Here is a 24,455-nt window from a genome sequence, read left to right as displayed (position 1 = left end):
GGGCAGAGTCCTTTGTGTGTGTGCTTGTGTTCACATTGGTGGTATAGAGAGGAGTGTAAAGAAACCGAAACCTTGACCTCACACAAACTTTAATCTCACAAGCATGTGATTGGAAAATGAAGGTGAAAATGTCACATTCTTGAACGCTAACCCTCAATAATGATCTGTGTATGTTTCTTCACAGGCACTGGGAAGAAGGGGAAAGCCTTGAGCACTGAGAGAGACTTCTTCATGAGGATGAAGTGCACAGTGACAAACCGAGGACGCACTGTCAACCTCAAATCAGCCAGCTGGAAGGTGAGTGCATGGAACTAACAGAAGATACAAGATCACTGCCATCACTACTCATGAACAACACATGTTGTTTATTTTTTATATTCAATCATTTTTTGTGTTGTTTATTTAGAATAGGACCGTACTGAATCAATGAGATTATATCCTGAGGTGTGACATCAGACGTTGCATCTAATCGTTTTTATATAGAATATTATTGATATATGTGTGTCCACTCTTTCCTAGGTTCTGCACTGCACTGGCCACCTGAAGGTGTACAACAGCTGCGCCCCTCATGGGCTGTGTGGGTTCAAGGAGCCTCCTCTCACCTGCCTGGTGATGATGTGTGAGCCCATCCCCCACCCCTCCAACATCGACACGCCCCTGGACAGCAAGACCTTCCTGAGCCGCCACAGCATGGACATGAAGTTCACCTACTGCGACGACAGGTAACGCACACGGTCAGATACACACACACACTCACACACTGTCAGATACACACACTCACACACTGTCAGAAAAAACACACTCACACACACTCACACACTGTCAGATACACACACTCACACACACTCCCAGCAGGGACACAAAGTTCACTTACAGTACTATAGCAACAGGGAACACACACACAAACCATATCACATACTCACACACAGGCATACACTCACTCTCTATATATGCATAGTCACAGACTAAAATACATACTCATACATAAAGTATGTACCCATTTCATTCTCATACATAGAGTACAACTCACACATCCACATCCTGGGCAAGAGAAGCAGCAGCTGCAGTGACTGGTAAAACTCCAAATCAAGTGCTGTCACTGAACGACAAATTATGCAAAAATACACAAACACACACACAAGCATGCAAACAGGCTGGGGGTAATGATATACTGACTGAAGGAGTTTGATTTGGCAGAACCAGATAGGAAAAAACATTAAGAACGACATGTAAATACGCCTTTCGCACGGCATCTTCAATGAGCGCCAGAAGTTACCCACAACATGTTCTCAGGGCGTTTCACACAAAGAGAGCCCTATGCGCCTATCACCCCGACAACCATGGCACCATGTCACCGTGACAACTGTGACACTAGTGACAAGTCCAGGTCTTACCGTCATGTTTCCGTTATGATTGATGTCCCTGTTAGGAGTGTCTGCTGTTCCCTCTGGGCCAACTGCATCACGGACACAGCAGCCGTCTTTGAGCCAAAACTGGTCTCACCGGCAGAGAAAAACATTCCATCCTCCTCGCTGCTTGAAACCAGGTTTTTCTGTAATCTGATCAAGCAGTCATGCAAAGACAAAAGGTTCCTTTTGAGAACAGCGGGTACCTTCCTGCGAACAAGAGGCCCGTTTTACTTTTGTAGCATTTTGTTAAACTTAATCGTTGCACAAATCGTCTCCAATTACGCAAATGAGGTGAGGGCCCATGATGCCTGGCACACGTCATTATGCTCATTAGTGGTCCTGGTCAGTGCTCCCACCTGGCACGCCACGGATTGCTTTAGGACGGCCCCCTAGGAGAGGAGAAAGGCTGAAAATAAGAGAAAGAACTCAGAAATGTTTATGTAATGTTGATTTAAACTTCAACATTCAAAACTTTCCTTCTTGCTTGGGTCAGAATATTTTGACCCGTTGCACCTGCAAGGCTAAGAGAAAAGTTTCATGATTGAGGTGACTTGGCACATAAGCTTCCAATCATCATTATTGTGGCTATTTCTACATGGAAACTACGTATTAATCCAGGGTCTGCATCGTTGTTTTACCTTTTTAAGACATTTCTCTGATTTTATAATAAGTACCTGATTGAGGTCCACCAGCTGAACTGTAAAAATACAAACCAATCCCCCTTCATCTTTCTGAAGATTATGCAGGCATCATTGGGAGAGTTCAGAGCTCGCTATTGTACTTAACACCTAAACCCACATCCCTCAGAGGTAAAAACACAAATCACTCAATCGCATAAACAACACAACCTATGTGTGGGTATGATGCAGTGAGGGAGGACTTATCTGTGCTCGTGGTTGGCTAGCTGGCTGGCGAACTGGCTGTCTGGCTGACTGGTTGGTTGGCTGGATAGCTAGCTGACTGACGCCCCTCTGGTTGCAACTCATCCACAGGAAGTGATTAGTGAAATGGGTTTAGAATAGAGAGGCCTTCAAAGATCCCCCCCCACCTCCCTCCATCACAAACCCTCCGGGTGCAGCTGTCAGGGGTTACATAACAACAGGACAAGAGCCCAGGACCACTAAGAGAGGGCCTTTGTCTAACACACTGAGTGTACAAAACATTAGGAACACCTTACTAATGTTGAGTTGCACCCCCTTTTGCCATCAGAACAGCCTCGATTCGTCGGGGCGTGGACTCTACAAGGTGTCAAAAGCAATCCAAAGGGATGCTGGCCCATGTTGAGTCCAATGCTTCCCATAGTTGTTTCAAATTGGCTGGATGTCCTTTGAGTGGTGGACCATTCTTGATACACACAGGAAATTGTTGAGCGTGAAAAACCCAGCAGCGTTACAGATCTTGACATGCTCAAACTGGTGCGCCTGGCACCTACTATCATACCTCGTTCAAAGGCACTTAAGTATTTGTATTCACCCTTTGTATTCACCCTCTGAATGTCTCAAGGCTTAAAAATCCTTCTTTAACCTGTCTCCTCCCCTTCATCTACACTGATTTGAAGTGGATTTAACAAGTGACATCAATAAGGGTTCATAGCTTTCACCTGGATTCACCTGGTCAGTCTATGTCATGGAAAGAGCAGGTGTTCCTAATGTTTTGTACACTCAGAGTAGTTGTTCACAAATAATCCCCACAAGCATTGTAATATATGCCATTTAGCAGACGCTTTTATCCAAAGCAATTTACATTCATATGTGCATACATTTTACATACGGGTGGTCCCGGGAATCTAACCCACTATCCTGATGTTGCAAGCGCCTTGTTCTACCAACTGAGCTACAGGACCTTGTAGATTAGTGACCTGAGTGCAGTGACTCAAAACCACTAGATTAGACAAGGAGGTACAGTTCTCCTACAGTACAGGGAAATACTGAAGTTTGGTGTAACCACCAAGGCGATGACCTATAACCTCCACAATCGAGCTTTTGGAATCCGATATCAGAGTTTCCAATGCTTTTACTCCATTTCCCAAAATATGAATGGAATGGAACGTCCCCAGCCCCACAGCGATCAATGGACCATAAAGATCTAGGATTCCCATGCCCATTGACCATTCCCCACTTACCATTCTTACTCCTGCTGTGGTAGAGGAGAGAGGGAGAGAAAGCGTTAGACAGTAGAACATGGAAAATAGAGAGTGAGAAAAAGAGATTGAGACAGTTTGGCTCGAACAGAACATCACGTTTGGTCCAGACAGCTCAAACTAAAAGGATTATGGGTAAAACAATTAGCGCTTAACAAATCAGATCACGAGAGAGTAGATGGACTTTATGTCAGAGGTGAGAGTTCAGTTGTGCATGAAAGAGAGTTTTTCCACTAGAGATCTGCCTGGAGAGGGAGAGAAGGTGTCTCTCCTATTTCACAAAATCAAGGTCTTATCTGCTGACAAAAGGCCTGTAAGAGCTGAAATATGCCATGCTCTTTCGGGACTTAACTAAATATATATTTTCATCCGGGGTTCATGAATTGCACAAGATGCTCTCAATGTGTTTGAGGGTGAGAAGTTCAATATTTATACGTGTGTCGGGGAAGGGGGAAATTGGAGAGAAAGTGTTTAATTAGTGCACTATTTAGCAATAGTACAAGTGTAGTAGCAGCAGTCGTGATTTGTGTGTAGCATGAATGTATATCAGTGGAGGCTGCTGGGGGGAGGACGGCTCATAATAATGGCTGGAGCTACGTGTATGGAATGGCATCAAACCATGTGTTTTATGTATTTAAGACCATTCCACTATTCCGCTCCAGCTCTTACCACGAGTCCGTCCTCCCCATTTAAGGTGCCACCAACCTCCAGTGATGTATATGTGCGTGGGTAATTTAACTAAATTTTGCAGTAGCTTGACGAATGGTTGAACTAAATTCAATTACTGTAAATACACACTACTTTATTTGCAAAAATAAAATAAAATATGGGTGAAGTAGCCAATCATTTTCTTTCTTTTTTGGCATCAGATCTACCTAATTTTGACTTCAAACATACTTCTTGTGTTTAATAGGCTAAATTACACATTCTGTTAACATCTGACTCCAGAGTAATCTGTTCTTGCAATTTTTTGTCTATGACATTTCAGATAGAAGATATGATAATTTATCACTAAGTAGTTGTGATGTAGTTAACTACTTTTCAAAGTAACTTCAGTTATGTTAAACTATATTTTTCTTAAGGGTAGCTTTACTGTAGCTAAACTTCTTCCGGTGTGAAGTAATTGGTAGCTTGGTAAACTATATTTTCTTAGTAGTTTCTCCAACACTGTGTGTGCGTGAATGTGTGCAAGAGACAGAGAGAGAGACAAATAGAGGAAAAAGCGAGACAGAACAGTGTGTTTTTATTTCTGTATGTTGCAGAGTCACTGAGCTGATGGGCTACAGTCCTGAAGATCTGCTGGGCCGCTCTGTCTATGAGTTCTACCACGCCTTGGACTCTGACAGTGTCACCAAGAGCCACCAGAACCGTGAGTGTCCACACTAAAACTGACTACACTGAAAAGGCATCCGCATGCTTCCCAGCTGAAACATTTTGGAAGAGTTTGTGCATATATTATCACGACATTCTGTGACGTTTTGGACTTCGGCAAGGGTTTTTTCGGCCGTTGGGCACAACATATTTTTTTCAAGGCCAGCCGAAGTTCTGGAGCCAAAGTATACGCCCCTTCATCCGTGATTGGTCAACTGTAGGGATTCTTCAATCAAATCTTTGTCGCCATTCAATGAGTGACGACTCGTTGTCTTGCAATTTTTTTTATTGTTAGATGTAAATTGCGCCACTAAGATCTCCTCAGCAAAAAGAATACAACATTAATGACAGTTATCTTAGATTAATTCGGACTATTTTGAAGAAGTGTATACTGGCTCTGACTTCTCAAAATGGACAAACAGTACTATTGTGCTTTTTTCTTGTTTTTCAAGCAAAGGTCTTTTAATAAGGGAGTATGCGAGCACACCCGTTCAGTTGGCCTAGCCGACTTCGGCTAGCCGCCAGCCGAACTGAAGCATGCTGACTCCTTAACTCAGGGATGACAAAGAGCATGCTGACTCCTTAACTCAGGGATGACAAAGAGCATGCTGACTCCTTAACTCAGGGATGACAAAGAGCATGCTGACTCCTTAACTCAGGGATGACAAAGAGCATGCTGACTCCTTAACTCAGGGATGACAAAGAGCATGCTGACTCCTTAACTCAGGGATGACAAAGAGCATGCTGACTCCTTAACTCAGGGATGACAAAGAGCATGCTGACTCCTTAACTCAGGGATGACAAAGAGCATGCTGACTCCTTAACTCAGGGATGACAAAGAGCATGCTGACTCCTTAACTCAGGGATGACAAAGAGCATGCTGACTCCTTAACTCAGGGATGACAAAGAGCATGCTGACTCCTTAACTCAGGGATGACAAAGAGCATGCTGACTCCTTAACTCAGGGATGACAAAGAGCATGCTGACTCCTTAACTCAGGGATGACAACATATAGAAGGATTTTGAAGTGGGGGGAAATGTCTCATCCACGTGTTGATGACCTTAAATCTCCTCTCCCTTGTAAAGCTCTGTATGAACCTCAGCTAGCTACACACACATGTACACACTCACACACATATTAACACATGCGTACACGTCTGCAATTGCGCTCGCAGGCACGCGCGCACACACACACACTATCCCCCCAGTTCTGTTGTGAAAAAGCAGTCTCTTAGCCCTAGGCCCATACTTAATGAATTACTCCTACATAGGGACTCTAATAGCCACAACAAGTGAGCCTGCTAAAAAGGAGAGAGGGAGAGAATAAAAACAGAGAGAGAGAGAGAGAGAATGAGGATCTAGCAGAGCTGCAGAACTGGTTCTTAGAGAACTGGGTGGATGGTCCAGTCTTAGCCGCTGCGGCCTGGTTCCCAAGCTCTCCGGTGTCACTGGTGTAGGAGGGAACAAGACACAAGGCTTTACAGTAACAGTGTCAGAGCAGCACCACACTCAGTCTATAGGAGACCGGTACTGAGCTCCCTTTCTCTGCATTTTATTAAAACCATTAATCCACTTCATCGTTTTTAGATTGTTGCCTTATACGTAACACAAACGTTTTTTAAATGTTTGTGATACTGTAACAGGCCGTATTCAAATCCCTGTAGATTTCTATCCCTAGCCCTCCTTCTCTGTTTATGTATATGTATTGATTTTACCAGCCCAGAGATGAAACCCAATCCATGTTGACGTCCACCAGCTTCTCTAACACAGAGATCAGCCCCCAGCACCCAGCACCCAGCCCACCTCACACACAACACCCTCACATCACATCTAAACCGCACTAGGCCCCGCTCTCTCTCTCAGCCAAATTACATTTCAGATGCATGTGTGAGTTATGACTATAATTCAAAACAGGCCTTATTACATTAGTGAGGCTCTGTGGACCTGGGACGGTATTAAGATGTCTTCAATCCCATTAGGGCTGACCTGTGACGGGGGAGATAAGAGGAGCGCAGGGCGTCTGTGATGACAGGGGACCAGGTGTCCCACATTGCCCCTGTAATGAGGCCCTCCAGTGGGATGGCTTCTTTCCCCCAGTGACATTTACACATCATTAAAAGCCTCTCTCTGTAACAGGAGAGAGGGGAAAAAGAGAGAAAAACAAGCCAGGGTCTGGATTGTGTTGTTCGCTGAAAGCAAATCTACCTGGAGCAGGGACAGTTCTGTGGGCTTGTGTGGTGGTGGTGGTGGTGGTGGTGGTGGGAGTGTGTGTGTGTGTATGTGTGTGTACCCCTCTATGTTTGTGTGTGTTTGTTTACGTCCTAGTTGTGGTAGCTCTACTCTCAACACATTAAGTGAGCTCCCAGCTCCTTGTTACAGTCTATGAAACCGCATCCATCTATCAGTGGTGTGGTTAGCCCTAGCAGACTGAATGCACCACCTCCTCCAGAGAATAGCCTCTCTATGTGGCCCCCTTTCCGGCCCAGAGACACAGACGGCCAGGCTGGGCCGGGTCTCTGCGGCAACGTGACTGGCCAATAGAGCAGCAAATGCTCTGGTCTGTATTTACTCGCTCTAATCCTGCCCTAGGATGAACCCTACGACCCCAGGCCTGCTGCTTTCCCACGCCAGTCCTGGGCCTGGGCCAACCCACACTGAGGACAGCAGCTAGGCCATCCCTTCCTTCTCTCTCCTGATACTTATCTATCTCTCTATCTCTCCTCACCCCTACATTTCTCTCTTCTTCACCCTCTTTCTTAGTGTCGCCCTGGCCTGAATCTCTCTCTTCTTCACCCTCTTTCTTAGTGTTGCCCTGGCCTGAATCTCTCTCTTCTTCACCCTCTTTCTTAGTGTTGCCCTGGCCTGAATCTCTCTCTTCTTCACCCTCTTTCTTAGTGTTGCCCTGGCCTGAATCTCTCTCTTCTTCACCCTCTTTCTTAGTGTTGCCCTGGCCTGAATCTCTCTCTTCTTCACCCTCTTTCTTAGTGTTGCCCTGGCCTGAATCTCTCTCTTCTTCACCCTCTTTCTTAGTGTTGCCCTGGCCTGAATCTCTCTATTCTTCACCCTCTTTCTTAGTGTTGCCCTGGCCTGAATCTCTCTCCTCTTTGCTCTGCTATTTGCTCTCTGAGTTGCTCTTCTTTTCACCTTCATCCAGCTAGTTTTATACTGACTCTCTCTCTCTCTCGCTGTACAGTGTGCAGTAAAGGTCAGGCAGTGAGTGGACAGTATCGTATGCTGGCCAAACATGGAGGCTACGTGTGGGTTGAGACCCAGGGCACAGTCATCTACAACAGCCGGAATTCCCAGCCGCAGTGCATCGTCTGTGTCAACTACGTCCTCAGGTAGGGTCAAAGAACAAGCAGAAACAGAACATATGGCCCATTCATCTGAGGTTCCCAGACCATAAACCTACTCCTGGATGAAATAGCATGTTTTTTCACTGGAGATCTTCTATTGAAAGTATTTTTGAGTCCAGGACTGGGCCTTACCTGTGTCCAGGAAACTGGCCCATTATGTACAATATTGGGGGGAGGAAGTGATTGTGGAAGGCTGCTGGTTCAAATGTGAGATTACAGTATGACAGTAGCTTCATTTTAGTCTTAAAATCTGGTGGTAACATAACGCATCCCTGAGGTATCCCTCTGTCTCTCTGTGTGTTTTTTAGTGACGTGGAGAACAAGTCCATGATCTTCTCCATGGACCAGACTGAGTCTCTGTTCAAGCCCCACCACATGAACAGCTTCTTCACCCAGAGCGGTGCTGCGGTGGCCGCGGAGCCCATCAAGACCCTGTTCACCAAACTCAAAGAGGAGCCAGAAGACCTTGCTCAGCTGGCCCCCACACCTGGAGACGCCATCATCACCCTTGACTTTGGTCAGAACACTCCCCAATATCTCCCATTCTGCTTTAGATGTCTCCCTAACCATACCAATATCTTCCGTTATAATGTCCATTTCCCCTTAACCATACCCATATCATCCCATTACTACAATACATCTCCCCAATGCCATGCTCCATGTCACATGATATGGTAGAAGTTAAACATGTAGTTATAGTTATGCCGTCTCTAACGTCGTCCCCAGACTCCAATTGGTGGCGCATAAAGTACATCTATGTGAAAACTATTTCTAAGATGCGTACTTTCAGATTTTCCTAACTCACTTTCTTGTTTAAATCACTTACGCTGATCACACTTTGAAGTCCACAATGAAGGAAGGAGGTTCTATGAGTTAAACTAGATGGTGATGGACTGACAGATCAGACAATTAAAAACAGAGGTTGTTTCGTCCGCTCCAGCCATAGACCAGTCAAGTCAGGTTCTGAGGCACTGTGAAACTAGACGGTTCTACAGAGAGACAGCCGGCTGGTGGACAAGATTACACCATCTCTAGTAATGGCCTAAGTTCTATGAAAACAGGAATACTAACCATCTACTGTTTATATGATTGTGTCCTACAGGAAGGCCACCGTTTGAGGAGCCTCATCCTCCTCTTTACCCCAAGATGTCTCCCATGCCCCCTCCGGCCACCCAGGGCTGGGTCAGTGATGCCCACAAGCCCTGCCCGGCAGGAGACATGTCCAACCACATGGCTGCCACCTTCTCAGTGCCCCAGAACCCCACACCAGGCAGTGCCACCCCCAGCACGGCCCCCCCTAGCCTGAGCAGTTGTTCCACGGTATGTAGCTGCTACTGTCCATGATGTCCTTTTTCACTCTTCTATCATTCTTCTGTCATCTACTATTTCATTCAACAATACCACATCCGCCAGCACAAGCCTTCGTTACCAGTTTTTCTTCCACTGCAAATGAATGTGACTCATGGTTTATGTATTGTGTTTTGGTACGCTTGTGTGTGTTCGTGTTTGTGTGTGTGTAGCCTAAGTGTGTGTCACAATGTGTGTGTGTGTTTGTCACCATGTGTGTGCTTGTTTGTGCGTGTGTGTGCATGTGTGATGGAGTGGGCATGGATCCTGGGTGTTTGGGACAGGGGGCAGAGTGTGGTGAGAATGGAGGGGGTGGATGGTTGGAATAAGCAGTGGTCACTAGTTACTCAGGGCTCAATGGAGCTTTTGTCATGTCACGTCCTCTCTCTCTCTCTGTCTCTTGGTCTCTCTCTCTTGGTCTCCCTCTCTCCCTCCTCTCTGTGGGTACAGCCCAGCAGCCCAGGGGATTACTACAGCGAGAGAGAGAGTGACCTGAAGGTAGAGCTGACTGAGAAGCTCTTTGCTCTGGACACAGAGGGGCCCAAGAGCCCCGGCAGCACCCAGGTCAGTCTCACTGGCACTTCACAGACCCACTACTCAACCAGTGTGCATGAGATGGAGGGTAGACATTATAATAGATTTACATTTATTTGAAGGGCAATTCTGCCACTTTTCAACTCCATATGCATTATCTCCATCACTGCATAAAAAATAACATCATGCTTCTCTGTGTCATCACAGGGTAGGATTAAAAGTAAGAAAAACTGTGATTTTCAAAACCTGCAACGTGTTTCTAGCTGGACGGAGGGTATTTTCTTGCTCCCTATGCCACCGCCAATCTCATAGTGTTAGGAAATCACTGTTTTTTAAAATGTTTTCAACTTTAACTTTATATTTCTTCTGCTAAACATAGAAATTTACCGTTTTAACATATGTAGACACTGGTATTGTGTTGGAGATGATGAAAAGGAGGTTGAAAGTGGTGGAATTGCCCTTTAACCAAAGTGTGCAGTAGGGTTGCTTTCTGGTCTGACTGTATTTTGGACACTTTTTGTCTTGCAATGTCCTAATGCACTTCAGAAGTTTGATTTGATTTGATGTGACCCTCTCAGTCGGTCCTGAGTGATCTGGACCTGGAGACCCTGGCTCCCTACATCCCCATGGATGGAGAAGACTTCCAACTCCACCCCATCATTACTGAAGAGGCCCCTGGAGGCCCCGAGGGGGCCGCTGACCAAATGGGACACCGCACCACACAGAACGGGTTCAGCAACATCGCCAGCCTCTTCCAGCCCCTGGGATCCCCACAGTCTGCCCACTACCAGCCCGCCAAGTGGGCCCCAGGAGACAAGAGAGGCCCGAACCACAGTGAAATGAGCCCCATGGACTCCAGGCCTACTCTGCCCTACACAGGCAATGCACAGATCACCCCCTACCACACCCTAGCCAGCACCCCTTTGTCCTCCATGGGCGGACGTCAGAACCTGCAGTGGCCCCCCGATCCCCCGTTACACTACCAACAACAAGTGGACGCCATGGGCGGAAGCCACTCATGTCAGAACATGCCGGTCAACAGGATGCACAAGCAGAGGTACTATAGTGGACCTTCAGTGTGTCTGTCCTACTGATTGAATTCAGTTCCTGTACTGATGCTTGTTAGAGCTAGAGTTGATCTACAGAGATGGTCAAGTAATGTGATGTTCTTCTGCAGGTCAATGGAGAACTTTGTCCAGGCCTACAGAGACATGAGTCCTGCTAGAATCGCCATAGCCAACAACTTCAAGCGCTCCTTCACGCAAATGGCAGTGGTACGTATACCCTCTCACTGATTTCTAACCGTAGGCTATGATGTGTGTATTCAGTTTGTGTGTGCTCACTGTTAAATATTTCATGAGAGTTGTATTCGATGCGGAATCTACAGACTGGTTTTGACTAAGTTTTCGACTGTAATGTGTGTCTGTTTTTGCGTTTATCAGGGTGACGCCACCCTGAGTACGCCATCAGAGATGATGTGGAAGAGGATGAGGAATGAAAGCTGTGCCATCCTGGATAGATCTCTCAGCACCAGCTCACTGGCAGGTACTGGATGGTGGATAATGTGGGACATACAGTGTGCAAACCAAAATGCCAAATATCACTTATAGTAAAAACCATAATAGGGAAAATATAGCAATATTGAACTCATCTTAATATCTCTCTTCCTCTTTCTTTTACAGATAAAGGTATGTGCATACATGGGGGTGTTGACCAGTGTCTCAGCCCCCTTCAACGGCACAGGAAGTCCCAGTATCCAGGATGTGGAAACAGTGCACCTAAAAAAGCCTTCCCCGAACAGTGGTGCAACTACAGAGAATACCGTATGCTGCCCTCTCCCAAAACAGAGGGTAAGCCTGGCATTTTTATTTCCCTTCTAATGCAACTCCCATGTGTCGTATGTCATTTAAAAGATTGACTGGTCAAACTAGTAGCAACCAGTTGGCCAGGTTGTGACCAGGCAAAGAAAATACGTTAATGTTCACGTGGGGATTTAGGCAATGATGAAACAACATGTTCAAATCTATTTTTAGAAATCGATTTGGACAATTGATATCCTTTGTTTTGTAATCACAGTCCTTTTCCATGACTTGGCACCATAGTCAATTGACTGTCCTCCTCAGATGAAGGTTGATTGGCTTTTGCCCCAAAGCCATTTCCTCCCTACTAACGGACTGTCTACATGTTTGTTGTGTGTGTAGGGGTTGCCAGTCGGCTGTTGGGCCCGTCCTTTGAGACCTATTGTCTGCCAGAGCTCACCCGCTATGACTGCGAGGTCAATGTCCCTCTCCAAGGCAATCTACACTTGCTGCAGGGCAGTGATCTACTGAGAGCCTTGGACCAGTCCACCTAGACCCAGCACTACACCCCCTACTCCCCCACCCACCCTACCCTGGACCAGGCCTCCTAGACGCAGACATATACCCCCTACCCAGCCCTGGACCAGGCCACCTAGACCCAGACATATACTCCCTACTCCCCCACCCACCCTACCCTGGACCAGGCCACCTAGACCCAGCACTACACCCCCTACTCCCCCACCCACCCTACCCTGGACCAGGCCACCTAGACCCAGACATATACTCCCTACTCCCCCACCCACCCTACCCTGGACCAGGCCACCTAGACCCAGACATATACCCCCTCCCGTACTTTATCTTACCCTACCTAGACATAGCCCTCACCAACCTCACCTCTACCCATCCTTACCCTCCAATAGTCTTAGCCAATACACCCTAGACTAACACCTCTCTACAACACTGACTGACACCTCAGCCAAGCCCCTCCCCCTGTCCTAAAGTCCTGGCACATCTAACATAGTACTACTCCACCACGCCCCACCCACCCTACCATACCAAGCCCCATACAAACCTGTTTCATCGTCAAAGCCACACATACCCTGCCTCCTCCTCATCCATCCACCCTACTGCCCCTATGTATCATTAGAAAAACGTGTGGCTTCTGTTCTATTTTTGTTGTCTTTATCATCATAAATTATATACGTGTATAATTTTTAGTTATTAGTCTATTTCTGTTAAAAGATTTGATCTGTTTTAGTGTTCTCAAGCTCTATTCTATCCCCCAATTGTGTGATCTGTAGCATACTTTTCTTCTTTCACCATCTGTCTGTCTGTCTGTCTGTCTGTCTGTCTGTCTGTCTGTCTGTCTGTCTGTCTGTCTGTCTGTCTGTCTGTCTGTCTGTCTGTCTGTCTGTCTGTCTGTCTGTCTGTCTGTCTGTCTGTCTGTCTGTCTGTCTGTCTGTCTGTCTGTCTGTCTGTCTGTCTGTCTGTGTCTGTCTGTCTGTCTGACAATACGACGCTGTCACAGACACACTAACAAACAAAACAGTCTGAAATCCAGATTAAACTTCACCGAATGTAAGCATAATATCCAGTTTTTTTTTTATAAACTTTTTTGTTGTTCTTTTACTACCCTTTCCCCATTCCTTACTGTCTAGTTTCCTTCAGTCACTGGTGTCTGTTTGCATGTTTCTCTTGTTCCCTCAGTGTGAGCTCACTGGATAGTTACAGTGCTTGTCAGGCCATGAAGTTGATTGGTCAAATCAGAGCGTGCCCCAACATAGGGAGGAGAGTGCTATTTTTGGTACCTTTTTCATGGCATTGGAAGTCATATCAGAATCAGAGAGACTTTGGCCTAGATCACAGAAGGCTGCTGACGGGAGGACGGCTCATAATAATGACTGGAATGAAGTGAATGGGATGGTATCAAACACAATAAAACCATGTGTTTGATGTGTCAATACCATTTCATTCATTCCATTCCAGCCATTACTATGAGCCCATTTACTCCAATTAAGGTGCCAGCAGCCACCTGTGGCCTAGATTCACTAAGATCAAGCGTTAACCGGTGATAGCCGACACCCGCATAGCTGGTGTTTTAGCGGTGTCGCAGGTTTAACTGCGTTACAGCTGTTAAATAAGAGAGGTTGCTCGTGTGGTCGTTGTCACGAAGCCACACCGGTCCCACTCGCATTACAAGTTCAGAATGAGTAAGTCTAGGCTATATAGAAATTACATGACACTCAAATTGAGAATCATTAAACTAAATAATTAGGATTTCTATCAGCCTAATCGAGGTGTAAATTAAATATCACATTCCAGTGTTTGAACTTGTAAACAAGGTTGCATGGGATTTCTCTTAATGCGACTCCTTGTAGCCAATGGCAATGTCCTCCTTTAGGTATAATGCCGGGAGCCGCTTGTGGATTTGACCACTTCCGACACCGCCAAAACAACTGCTATGCAGGTGTCGACTGGCCCTTAGTTTAAGAGATGGCAACTCGCTATCAACATTGAGACTCTTTTTCTGTATTCCTTCTCTTTCTTTCTATTTCTTTCTCATTTATAAGTATTTGTCTTTGTGTGGTGACCACTTAAAAGTTTGAATTTAGCTTTGTACACACATATATGTATTTAAAGACAGAAGCTATAAAGTTTCTACTATAATGTCAAGATAGTGTTTTAGTGTTTATGTGCCTTGGTACTTTGTCTTATCTACCCAGTAGATGCAGATTGTATTCCTGTGTTTTAGATGTTACTCCATAGTGCTGGTGTCTGTTTTGTTTTGTTTTTAAGTGGAATTTTTTCAGAGTGTATGCACAAGTATAATGAAATTGTTAGCAGGCCAGTACTGATCTGTTGTTGCGCTTTAAAGAAAAAAGAAAATGGAGAGGAAAAAAATGATAACATTTTCTAAGTTCCACTTTTGACATGTAGCATTTTGAATATTGTAAACAAAAGAAATTGACACAAAAGTAATATCTTTCAACAGTATCTAAACAGGTGATGGTGCTTTATAGATATAACCATCTTGCATTTGTAGAGGCAACTTTATATGTTTCATGGATCCACTTTCAGTAACACTGTATTTTGATGTTATGGTTTATTTTTCTTGCTGAGATTGTCTTTAAAGGTGATTCATAACAGACATGATGTGCCTTAACGTTGTCTCAATGTTGATTCAGCCCAGTGTTATGCCCTTCAAATGCACAGATTGTAGACGTAGACGTACAGTAGATTGTCCAATAAAACTACACTAGCCTATACAAATCCAGATGTTTAGCTTGGAGAGCTCTAGTGTCAGATCCAGTATGTTGAGTAGATGTAATTAGAAGTCCAGTCCAAACAGAGAAACGCTCTAAAGGAAAGAATTCTAGAAAGATAAAGAATCAGATTCAGCACATCGACCTATGTGTCTGGCACCGTGTTGATTTAATGCGGGTTTAGGTTGTTAATAAGAAACCAGAGGCTGTAATGTGGTGTTAAATTAGTGAGGGTGATACACTAAACACTTTAAAGACCAATCGTCAATATCAAATACTCAGGCACTTCCCTTGACAGCTTGGTAGAACATGTTTTGTCAATACAAAAATCTCAAAATTAAAACTGTTGAATCTAAGATTATTTCTGGGTTAGACGGCGCAATAGTTAAATATAGACTTAGAGCAATGGGTGGCAGATACCTGTTGAAACCTGTTGAAACAGATGCAGGTGGTGATAGAGCTATGAGACAGAGACGGAGATAGAAGTGAGATGGGGAACTGAGGGACAGATAGAGAGGGACTGTGGTGCTGAACTGTGACTGACAGAGAGAGATACATCCTGCTCAGCCTGCCCACTGATGCACTGATCTCTTCACACGCTACTTCACTCAGTAGTCAGCTCATCTCTCTCTCTCTCGGTCTCGCTCTCTCTCTCCCCCCCTCTCTCTCATCCCTCTCTCTCTTTCTCTTTCCCTCCCACGTTCATTTTTAGGTACATCCCTGCCAAGTTTAGCCACCTTGTCAACCCTAGCACATTCTAACAAAGACAAAACATTGCTTCCACTGTTAATGGAAATATATCGACACAGTGAGTTCCTCCAAAGACATGAGAAAATATGCTCCTTGTTTTCGTTGAGCCAAAGTGAATGGAATGTGGGACATTTCCTCAAATTACCCACGTCCCAGATAAATTAAACACAAGGATAAAATGTTAGGATGTATAATTGTATGTGTTTATTTATTATGTGGGAACAATGACAAATTACAGATAGTTAGATCAGACCACTCCGTTAGCTGACAAGTATCTGCTTTTGGTCCCTATATGCGCTGTCTAAAACCCCCAGATATGCAGTATTTAACATGTAAAAGCAAGCAAAATTCCCATGCTTTGCATTTGTTATATTAAACTTATATGAGATTAAATGTCTCGTTATTACTTGAATTCTAAGCATTAGAAGAAAACCAAAGTAAGATAGAGATTAAGTTCTCTGCCTCGCAGGACATGTTCCTGATGGAGAGGAGGCAGGCCGAGCTCCTGTTCCTGATGGAGAGGAGGCAGGCCGAGCTCCTGTTCCTGATGGAGAGGAGGCAGGCCGTGCTCCTGTTCCTGATGGAGAGGAGGCAGGCCGCGCTCCTGTTCCTGATGGAGAGGAGGCAGGCCGTGCTCCTGTTCCTGATGGAGAGGAGGCAGGCCGCGCTCCTGTTCCTGATGGAGAGGAGGCAGGCCGTGCTCCTGTTCCTGATGGAGAGGAGGCAGGCCGTGCTCCTGTTCCTGATGGAGAGGAGGCAGGCCGTGCTCCTGTTCCTGATGGAGAGGAGGCAGGCCGTGCTCCTGTTCCTGATGGAGAGGAGGCAGGCCATGCTCCTGTTCCTGATGGAGAGGAGGCAGGCCGCGCTCCTGTTCCTGATGGAGAGGAGGCAGGCCGCGCTCCTGTTCCTGATGGAGAGGAGGCAGGCCGCGCTCCTGTTCCTGATGGAGAGGAGGCAGGCCGTGCTCCTGTTCCTGATGGAGAGGAGGCAGGCCGTGCTCCTGTTCCTGATGGAGAGGAGGCAGGCCGTGCTCCTGTTCCTGATGGAGAGGAGGCAGGCCTTGCTCCTGTTCCTGATGGAGAGGAGGCAGGCCATGCTCCTGTTCCTGATGGAGAGGAGGCAGGCCGCGCTCCTGTTCCTGATGGAGAGGAGGCAGGCCGTGCTCCTGTTCCTGATGGAGAGGAGGCAGGCCGTGCTCCTGTTCCTGATGGAGAGGAGGCAGGGATGTCAGATGGAACTGTAGATGGGGTGTGGCCTAAATTGTGCCCCTGTATGTGAAATGAGTACGCTAGAGGGAAGTCCCAAAATGGTAACTGCAGAAGGAAGGCTATCCACCAGTCCTAGCTGTAGCTACTGTGACACTTGAAGGGCCCAAAAAGTAACCATACAAATATGAATAATTGAACAATCTCAGTTCTCATCCTCTTTAAAGACAATATCAGCATTCTAGGCTACTAAATATAATGAGGGTTGTTTTTTCCTTGGGATATGTTCTGCTTTTATCCATTACATTTGTGGATGTCTTATAGTTATTTTAGATCAGTGGTTCCCAACCTTTTTTGGTTACCGTACCACCAACTGAATTTTGCTCTGCCCGGAGTACCTCTGAAGTACCCCCTCATGTGCATTTTACCAGTAACCCTATGGTCTCATGTGCATTTTACCAGTAACCCTATGGTCTCTTGTGCATTTTACCAGTAACCCTATGGTCTCATGTGCATTTTACCAGTAACCCTATGGTCTCATGTGCATTTTACCAGTAACCCTATGGTCTCATGTGCATTTTACCAGTAACCCTATGGTCTCTTGTGCATTTTACCAGTAACCCTATGGTCTCATGTGCATTTTACCAGTAACCCTATGGTCTCATGTGCATTTTACCAGTAACCCTATGGTCTCATGTGCATTTTACCAGTAACCCTATGGTCTCATGTGCATTTTACCAGTAACCCTATGGTCTCATGTGCATTTTACCAGTAACCCTATGGTCTCATGTGCATTTTACCAGTAACCCTATGGTCTCATGTGCATTTTACCAGTAACCCTATGGTCTCATGTGCATTTTACCAGTAACCCTATGGTCTCATGTGCATTTTACCAGTAACCCTATGGTCTCATGTGCATTTTACCAGTAACCCTATGGTCTCATGAGCCTTTTACCAGTAACCCTATGGTCTCATGTGCATTTTACCAGTAACCCTATGGTCTCATGTGCATTTTACCAGTAACCCTGTGGATAGGCCAAGTACCCCCAGGAGTCCTAGTACCCCTGGTTGGGAACCACTGTTTTAGATGATCCTATGATTTATATTGAATTCATATTGACATTATTATATTGTTATTATTTTTGTTATTACTGTATGGGGAACTGAACCCAATAAGAAGACGTATTTCTGCACTGACATCTTATTAAAGCGTACTGATCTTACCTGCCGTTTGTGATGTGATACATGTTTCATTGTTTTAATGTCACTTGTCAGTTCCAGTACCATATTTACAATGTGCAGGGATACTGGAGTGGTAGAGGTAGATATGTATAGGGGTAAGATGACTACATGTAGGTATCAGGATATATGATAAACAGAGTAGTAGCAGTGTATATGATGTGTGTGTGTGTGTGTGTGTATATAGAGTCAGTATGAATGGGTGTGTCACGTGTGAGCAAATTAGGTATGTGTGTGTGTGCATAGAGTCAGTGCAAAAATAAAAAATATTAACACTTCCTATACAGCCTTCATAATGCATTATAAGTACATTTACAATGCCTTATCAGATACTGTATGCCTAATGCATTATAATGCACAACATCTTCCATTGGACCCGCCAACATTCTAAAATGAAATTCCTATTCACAAAAGACAGGAACTTCATAATGACTGTCATCCAGTGCTTGATGAAAACACTCTCCCTTCTACATAGATATGTAGATCTATTGATATTTGAGTAGTGTCTTATAAAACTGCGAAAGAACATTCCAAAGACACTCCATCACAGTTGACATGGGCTATTGACTAGCTTTTTATATCTATATTCATATCCATCACCTGTTCTGTTGTAAGTTATGCTTCCTGCAAGCCAGCTGTCTTCTGTTTTCTTTAGTCGGGTTTATCTGCATCTTTTAAATCTCATATAATACAGTCATATTAAAAGTGCCCCTCTCATACAGTGGTTCTTACTTTTGTCCTAGACAAACACACATTGCAGTCAACTCTGACAAGTGCCTGCTGTGGCAGGGTTAGCGTGAGTTCACTCCTTGGGAATACTAACAACACTGCTCCCAGTCACATGAACTTTCTGACACCTTAAGTTTCTTTTGAGACAAAAGCATTTGAAAACATCTAGAAATGTTTCCACATCATGTCTCATCCTGCACTGTGTGTGTTTGGTACAGAATTAATCTCGGCACCCAGAACAAGTCTTGTCTGCGTGCTGGTCTGGCCAGCTACTCCATTTGGTTCTAGGACCAGAAATAAAATAAGTACTCTGTTATAACACACTATTGCTTCACTCTTTATCACGTAGACAACCAGTGCACCATCCATCCATCCATCCATCCATCCATCCATCCATCCATCCATCCATCCATCCATCCATCCATCCATCCATCCATCCATCCATCCATCCATCCATCCATCCATCCATCCATCCATCTATATATCTAAAAAACATGACAATTGTGCCGCCTGGCTTGCTTAATATAATTTATACTTTTACTTTTACTTTTGATGCTTAAGTATATTTACTAATTACATTTACTTTTGATACTTAGGTATATTTAAAACCAAATACTTTTCGACTTTTACTTAAGTAGTATTTACTGGGTGACTTCCACTTTTACTTGAGTCATTTTACATTAAGGTATCTTTACTTTTACTCAAGTATGACAATTGGGCTCTTTTTCCACCACTGAATTGAGGTAGCTATGTACTGTACATATACAGTTGAAGTCGGAAGTTTACATACACCTTAGCCAAATACAATTAAACTCAGTTTTTCACAATTCCTGACATTTAATCCTAGTAAAAATGCCCTGTCTTCGGTCAGTTAGGATCACTACTTTATTTTAAGAATGTGAAATGTCAGAATAATAGTAGAGGGAATGATTTATTTCAGCTTTTATTTCTTTCATCATATTCCCAGTGGGTCAGAAGTTTACATACACTCAATTAGTGTTTGGTAACATTGCCTTTGAATTGTTTTACTTGGGTCAAACGTTTCGGGTAGCCTTCCACAAGCTCCCCACAATAAGTTGGGTGAATTTTTGCCCATCCCTCCTGACCAAGCTGGTGTAACAGAGTCAGGTTCGTAGGCCTCCTTGCTTGCACACGCTTTTTCAGTTCTACCCACAAATTTTCTATAGAATTGAGGTCAGGGCTTTGTGATGGCCACTCCAATACCTTGACTTTGTTGTCCTTAAGCCATTTTGTCACAACTTTGGAAGTATGCTTGGGGTCATTGTTCATTTGAAGACCCATTTGCGACCAAGCTTTAACTTCCTGACTGATGTCTTGAGATGTTGCTTCAATATATCCACATAATTTCCCTGCCTCATGATGCCATGTGTTTTGTGAAGTGCACCAGTCCCTCCTGCAGCAAAGCACAACCACAACATGATGCTGCCACCCCCGTGCTTCACGGTTGGGATGGTGTTCTTCGGCTTGCAAGCGTCCCCCTTTTTCCTCCCAACATAACGATGGTCATTATGGCCAAACAGTTTTATTTTTGTTTCATCAGACCAGAGGACATTTCTCCAAAAAGTATGATCTTTGTCCCCATGTGCAGTTGCAAACCGTAGTCTGGCTTTTTTATAGCAGTTTTGGAGCAGTGGCTTCTTCCTTGCTGAGCGGCCTTTCAGGTTATGTTGATATAGGACTCGTTTCACTGTGGATATAGATACTTTTGTACCTGTTTCCTCCAGCATCTTCACAAGGTTCTTTGCTGTTGTTCTGGGACTGATTTGCACTTTTCGCACCAAAGTACGTTCATCTCTAGGAGACAGAACGCGTCTCCTTCCTGAGCGGTATGATGGCTGCGTGGTCCCATGGTGTTTATACTTGCGTACTATTGTTTGTATAGATGAACGTGGTACCTTCAGGCATTTGGAAATTGCTCCCAAGGATGAACCTATCATTTTTTTTCTGAGGTCTTGGCAGATTTCTTTTGATTTTCCCATGATGTCAAGTAAAGAGGCAGTGAGTTTGAAGGTAGGCCTTGAAATACATCCGCAGCTACACCGCCAATTGACTCAAATGATGTCAATTAGCCTATCAGAAGCTTCTAGAGCCATGACATCATTTTCTGGAATTTTCCAAGCTGTTTAAAGGCACAGTCAACTTAGTGTATGTAAACTTCTGACCCACTGGAATTGTGATACAGTGAATTATATGTGAAATAATCTCTCTGTAAACAATTGTTGGAAACATATATTGTGTCATGCACAAAGTAGATGTCCTAACCGACTTGCCAAAACTATAGTTTGCTAACAAGAAATTTGTGGAGTGGTTGAAAAACAAGTTTTAATGATTCCAACCTAAGTGTATGTAAACTTCCGACTTCAACTGTAGGTAGGGGTTAAGTGACTAGGCAACAGGATAGATAATAAACAATAGCAGCAATAATAGACAGTGTGCTGTAAATGCACTCTATGTAGTTCTGTCCATGAGCTGTTCTTGTCTATTAATGTTCTATATTATATCATATTTTATGTTTTGTGTGGACCTCAGGAAGAGTAGCTTCTGCTTTTGTAACAGCTAATGGGGATCCTAATAAAATACCAAAATACCACCTGGAATGTACAGCCTTGTTGTTGTTATTTTATTGTGTTGCTTTTTTCCCTTTAATTTATTTAGCAAATTACTTACTTTTTAAAAACTCTGCATTGTTGGTTAAGGGCTCGTAAGTAAGCATTTCATGGTAAGGTCTACACCTGTTGTATTCAGCTCGTGTGACAAACATTTGATTTGATCATCAGTGTGGGGTCCTTAGGGCGAGGGAGACGACCGGCTCGTCTGGTTTGGCAGTTCCTCTTGATGGAGCGCTCACTCCTGCCTCCTCGGGCCTGCCAGCACTGAAGCATGCCAGAGGAGAGAGCAGCTCCAGAACATTGGGCCGTTTCAGACATGTTAATTAAAGGAACATTCCAGCCCTGCACTCTCTCTCTCTCTCTCTCTGGGTCCCTCGCTGTCTCTCTCAATCTTTCCCTCCTCTCTCGATCAACCCCCCCCCCCCCCCTCTCTCTCTCTCTTTCTCTCATCCTTTCTCTCTCTCTCTCTATCTCTTTCTGTGACTGTGTGAGAGAGGCCTTCGGTGCCAATAACCACAAAACCTGTACCAAACCGCTTCCTTCAACTGGGATGGAAGCAGGATATCTGGCAAATGTATTAGATTAGTGATTATTATGATGCCCAGGAACTAATTCATTCACTATTGTCTATTTTAGATCCCAGCTGAAGTGACTGTGAATTCCCCTCTCGGTGGAGGGAGCTGAGGAGAAAGGTCAGAGAGAGATCAGTGGACATATTTCGTGAATGTTTAGGCGGACTGAAGTTTATCAGGACAGTCCACAGTCTGTTTGAGGTCTGTCTGTGCTATGTGAGATACAGCATTTTGCATTAGGGATCTCTTGAATAGGACAGTTTTTAGGACAGGTCTGAGAAGAACCACCTTTGTCCCCATCTGACCCGATGCGAGGTGACACATCAGACATTTTCAATCCAAACTCTTTCCTCTCAGTGCTAAGTCCAGAAGACCATGAGTCCCCCCTATTGATTTTCTCCAGTTGTGCCTCTGGCTAAAGGCCTGCCAACACCATCACACTCCCCCACCCCCGCCTCCCCACCTTTGTTATTGTCCCTATTATTTTCGTTTTTGGTTATGACGCACTTCCTCTTCCGTCCTCAACAGACAGGGGCAGACACAGACTGGAACTACCTCCCATGGCTCCACTTTATTTACCTAGGTAATTTTGTTTGCTTCTTTTAAATGTAACCTTTATTTAACTAGGCAAGTCAGTTAAGAACAAATTCTATTTACAATGACGGCCTACCCCGGCCAAACCTGGACGACTCTGGGCCAATTGTGTGCCGCCCTATGGGACTCCCAATCACGGCCGGATGTGATACAGCCTGGATGCAAACCAGGGACTGTAGTGACGCCCCTTTCACTGAGATGCAGTGCCTAAGACCGCTGCGCCACTGCACTCCCCCCCCCCCAAAAAAATCACCTGCTTCGTTAACACAGGTGTAGACTAACAGTGAAATGCTTACTGACGGGTCATTTTCTGACAATGCAGAGTTAAAGACAAGAAAATCGAATAAAAATGTAAATTGTGACACGAGGAATAACACATATTTGTGTGTATGTGTGTGTTGGGGTGTTATTCTTGGTAAATAGTATGGTCTGCAGCTTATCATGAGATATTTTAATTCAGGCGAGCAAAAACTTGAGACTTCCTTAACATCAGAGATTGCGCACCAGCCGTTGTTAACAAAGACACACACCCCTCCTCCCTTCGTCTTACCTGAGTCTGCTGTCCGGTCTTGACGATGCATAGAAAAACCAGCAAGGTATATATCCATGTCCTCGTTGAGCCACGACTCTGAGAAACATCGTTTTAGGTCTCCTTGCTAGGATAGTCTTGAACGGAGCTCATCCAGTCTGTTCTCCAGTAACTGCACGTTCGCCAATAGAACAGAGGGCAATGGCGGTCTATTTGCTCGCCGATGTAGTCTCGTCAGGATGCCGCTTCGCCTGCCTCTCTTTCGCCGCTACTTCCTCTTTTGAGTCCCGGGGATTAGGGCCTGGTCCAAAGTTAGTTAAAACATCCAGAGCTGCCAACTTGCTGAAGTAGAAATGTTCATCCAAATCGAGGAGAGTGATCGCTGTTCTGATGTCCAGAAGCTGTTTTCGGTCATAGGAAATGATGGCGGAGACATTGTGTTAAAAAAAAGGTATGATCAGAATCACTTCAGGGACACCATCTCAATCGTCTGTTATGTGTGCCCCTGATCCTACCGTTGACATAATCTACAGTGCCTTCAGAAAGTATTCAGACCCCTTGACTTTTTCTACATTTTGTTACGTTACAGCCTTATTCTAAAATGGATTAAACATATACAGTGGGGAGAACAAGTATTTGATACACTGCCGATTTTGCAGGTTTTCCTACTTACAAAGCATGTAGAGGTCTGTAATTTTTTATCATAGGTACACTTCAACTGTGAGAGACGGAATCTAAAACAAAAATCCAGAAAATCACATTGTATGATTTTTAAGTAATTAATTTGCATTTTATTGCATGACATAAGTATTTGATACATCAGAAAAGCAGAACTTCATATTTGGTACAGAAACCTTTGTTTGCAATTACAGAGATCATACGTTTCCTGTAGTTCTTGACCAGGTTTGCACACACTGCAGCAGGGATTTTGGCCCACTCCTCCATACAGACCTTCTCCAGATCCTTCAGGTTTCGGGGCTGTCGCTGG

The 24,455-nt window shown here is 44.6% G+C and overlaps 1 protein-coding gene across 3 annotated transcripts in view; it reads left to right on the top strand.

Annotated features, from left to right (window-relative positions):
- Positions 1 to 15,104, top strand: part of LOC120040452 (endothelial PAS domain-containing protein 1-like) — a 63,032-nt gene extending 47,928 nt beyond the window's left edge. For 2 of the 3 annotated variants that reach the window (XM_038985601.1, XM_038985603.1), the window contains 12 exons: positions 185 to 297; positions 520 to 722; positions 4,812 to 4,918; positions 8,114 to 8,261; positions 8,585 to 8,793; positions 9,379 to 9,596; positions 10,074 to 10,187; positions 10,736 to 11,214; positions 11,335 to 11,431; positions 11,600 to 11,702; positions 11,840 to 12,007; positions 12,359 to 15,104. In XM_038985601.1, coding sequence (XP_038841529.1) covers positions 185 to 297; positions 520 to 722; positions 4,812 to 4,918; positions 8,114 to 8,261; positions 8,585 to 8,793; positions 9,379 to 9,596; positions 10,074 to 10,187; positions 10,736 to 11,214; positions 11,335 to 11,431; positions 11,600 to 11,702; positions 11,840 to 12,007; positions 12,359 to 12,510 — 2,111 coding nt within the window. In that variant the 3' untranslated portion in view covers positions 12,511 to 15,104. The remainder of the gene's footprint in view (positions 1 to 184; positions 298 to 519; positions 723 to 4,811; positions 4,919 to 8,113; positions 8,262 to 8,584; positions 8,794 to 9,378; positions 9,597 to 10,073; positions 10,188 to 10,735; positions 11,215 to 11,334; positions 11,432 to 11,599; positions 11,703 to 11,839; positions 12,008 to 12,358) is intronic. The other variant, XM_038985602.1, reaches the window with a different exon arrangement.
- The last annotated feature ends 9,351 nt before the right edge of the window (positions 15,105 to 24,455 follow it).

This window comes from Salvelinus namaycush, unplaced genomic scaffold (assembly GCF_016432855.1).
Source record: "Salvelinus namaycush isolate Seneca unplaced genomic scaffold, SaNama_1.0 Scaffold353, whole genome shotgun sequence".
NCBI classification, from domain to species: Eukaryota; Metazoa; Chordata; class Actinopteri; order Salmoniformes; family Salmonidae; genus Salvelinus; species Salvelinus namaycush.
Note: the sequence above shows the minus strand (reverse complement) of the source record. Positions and strands in the feature narration are given on the sequence as shown.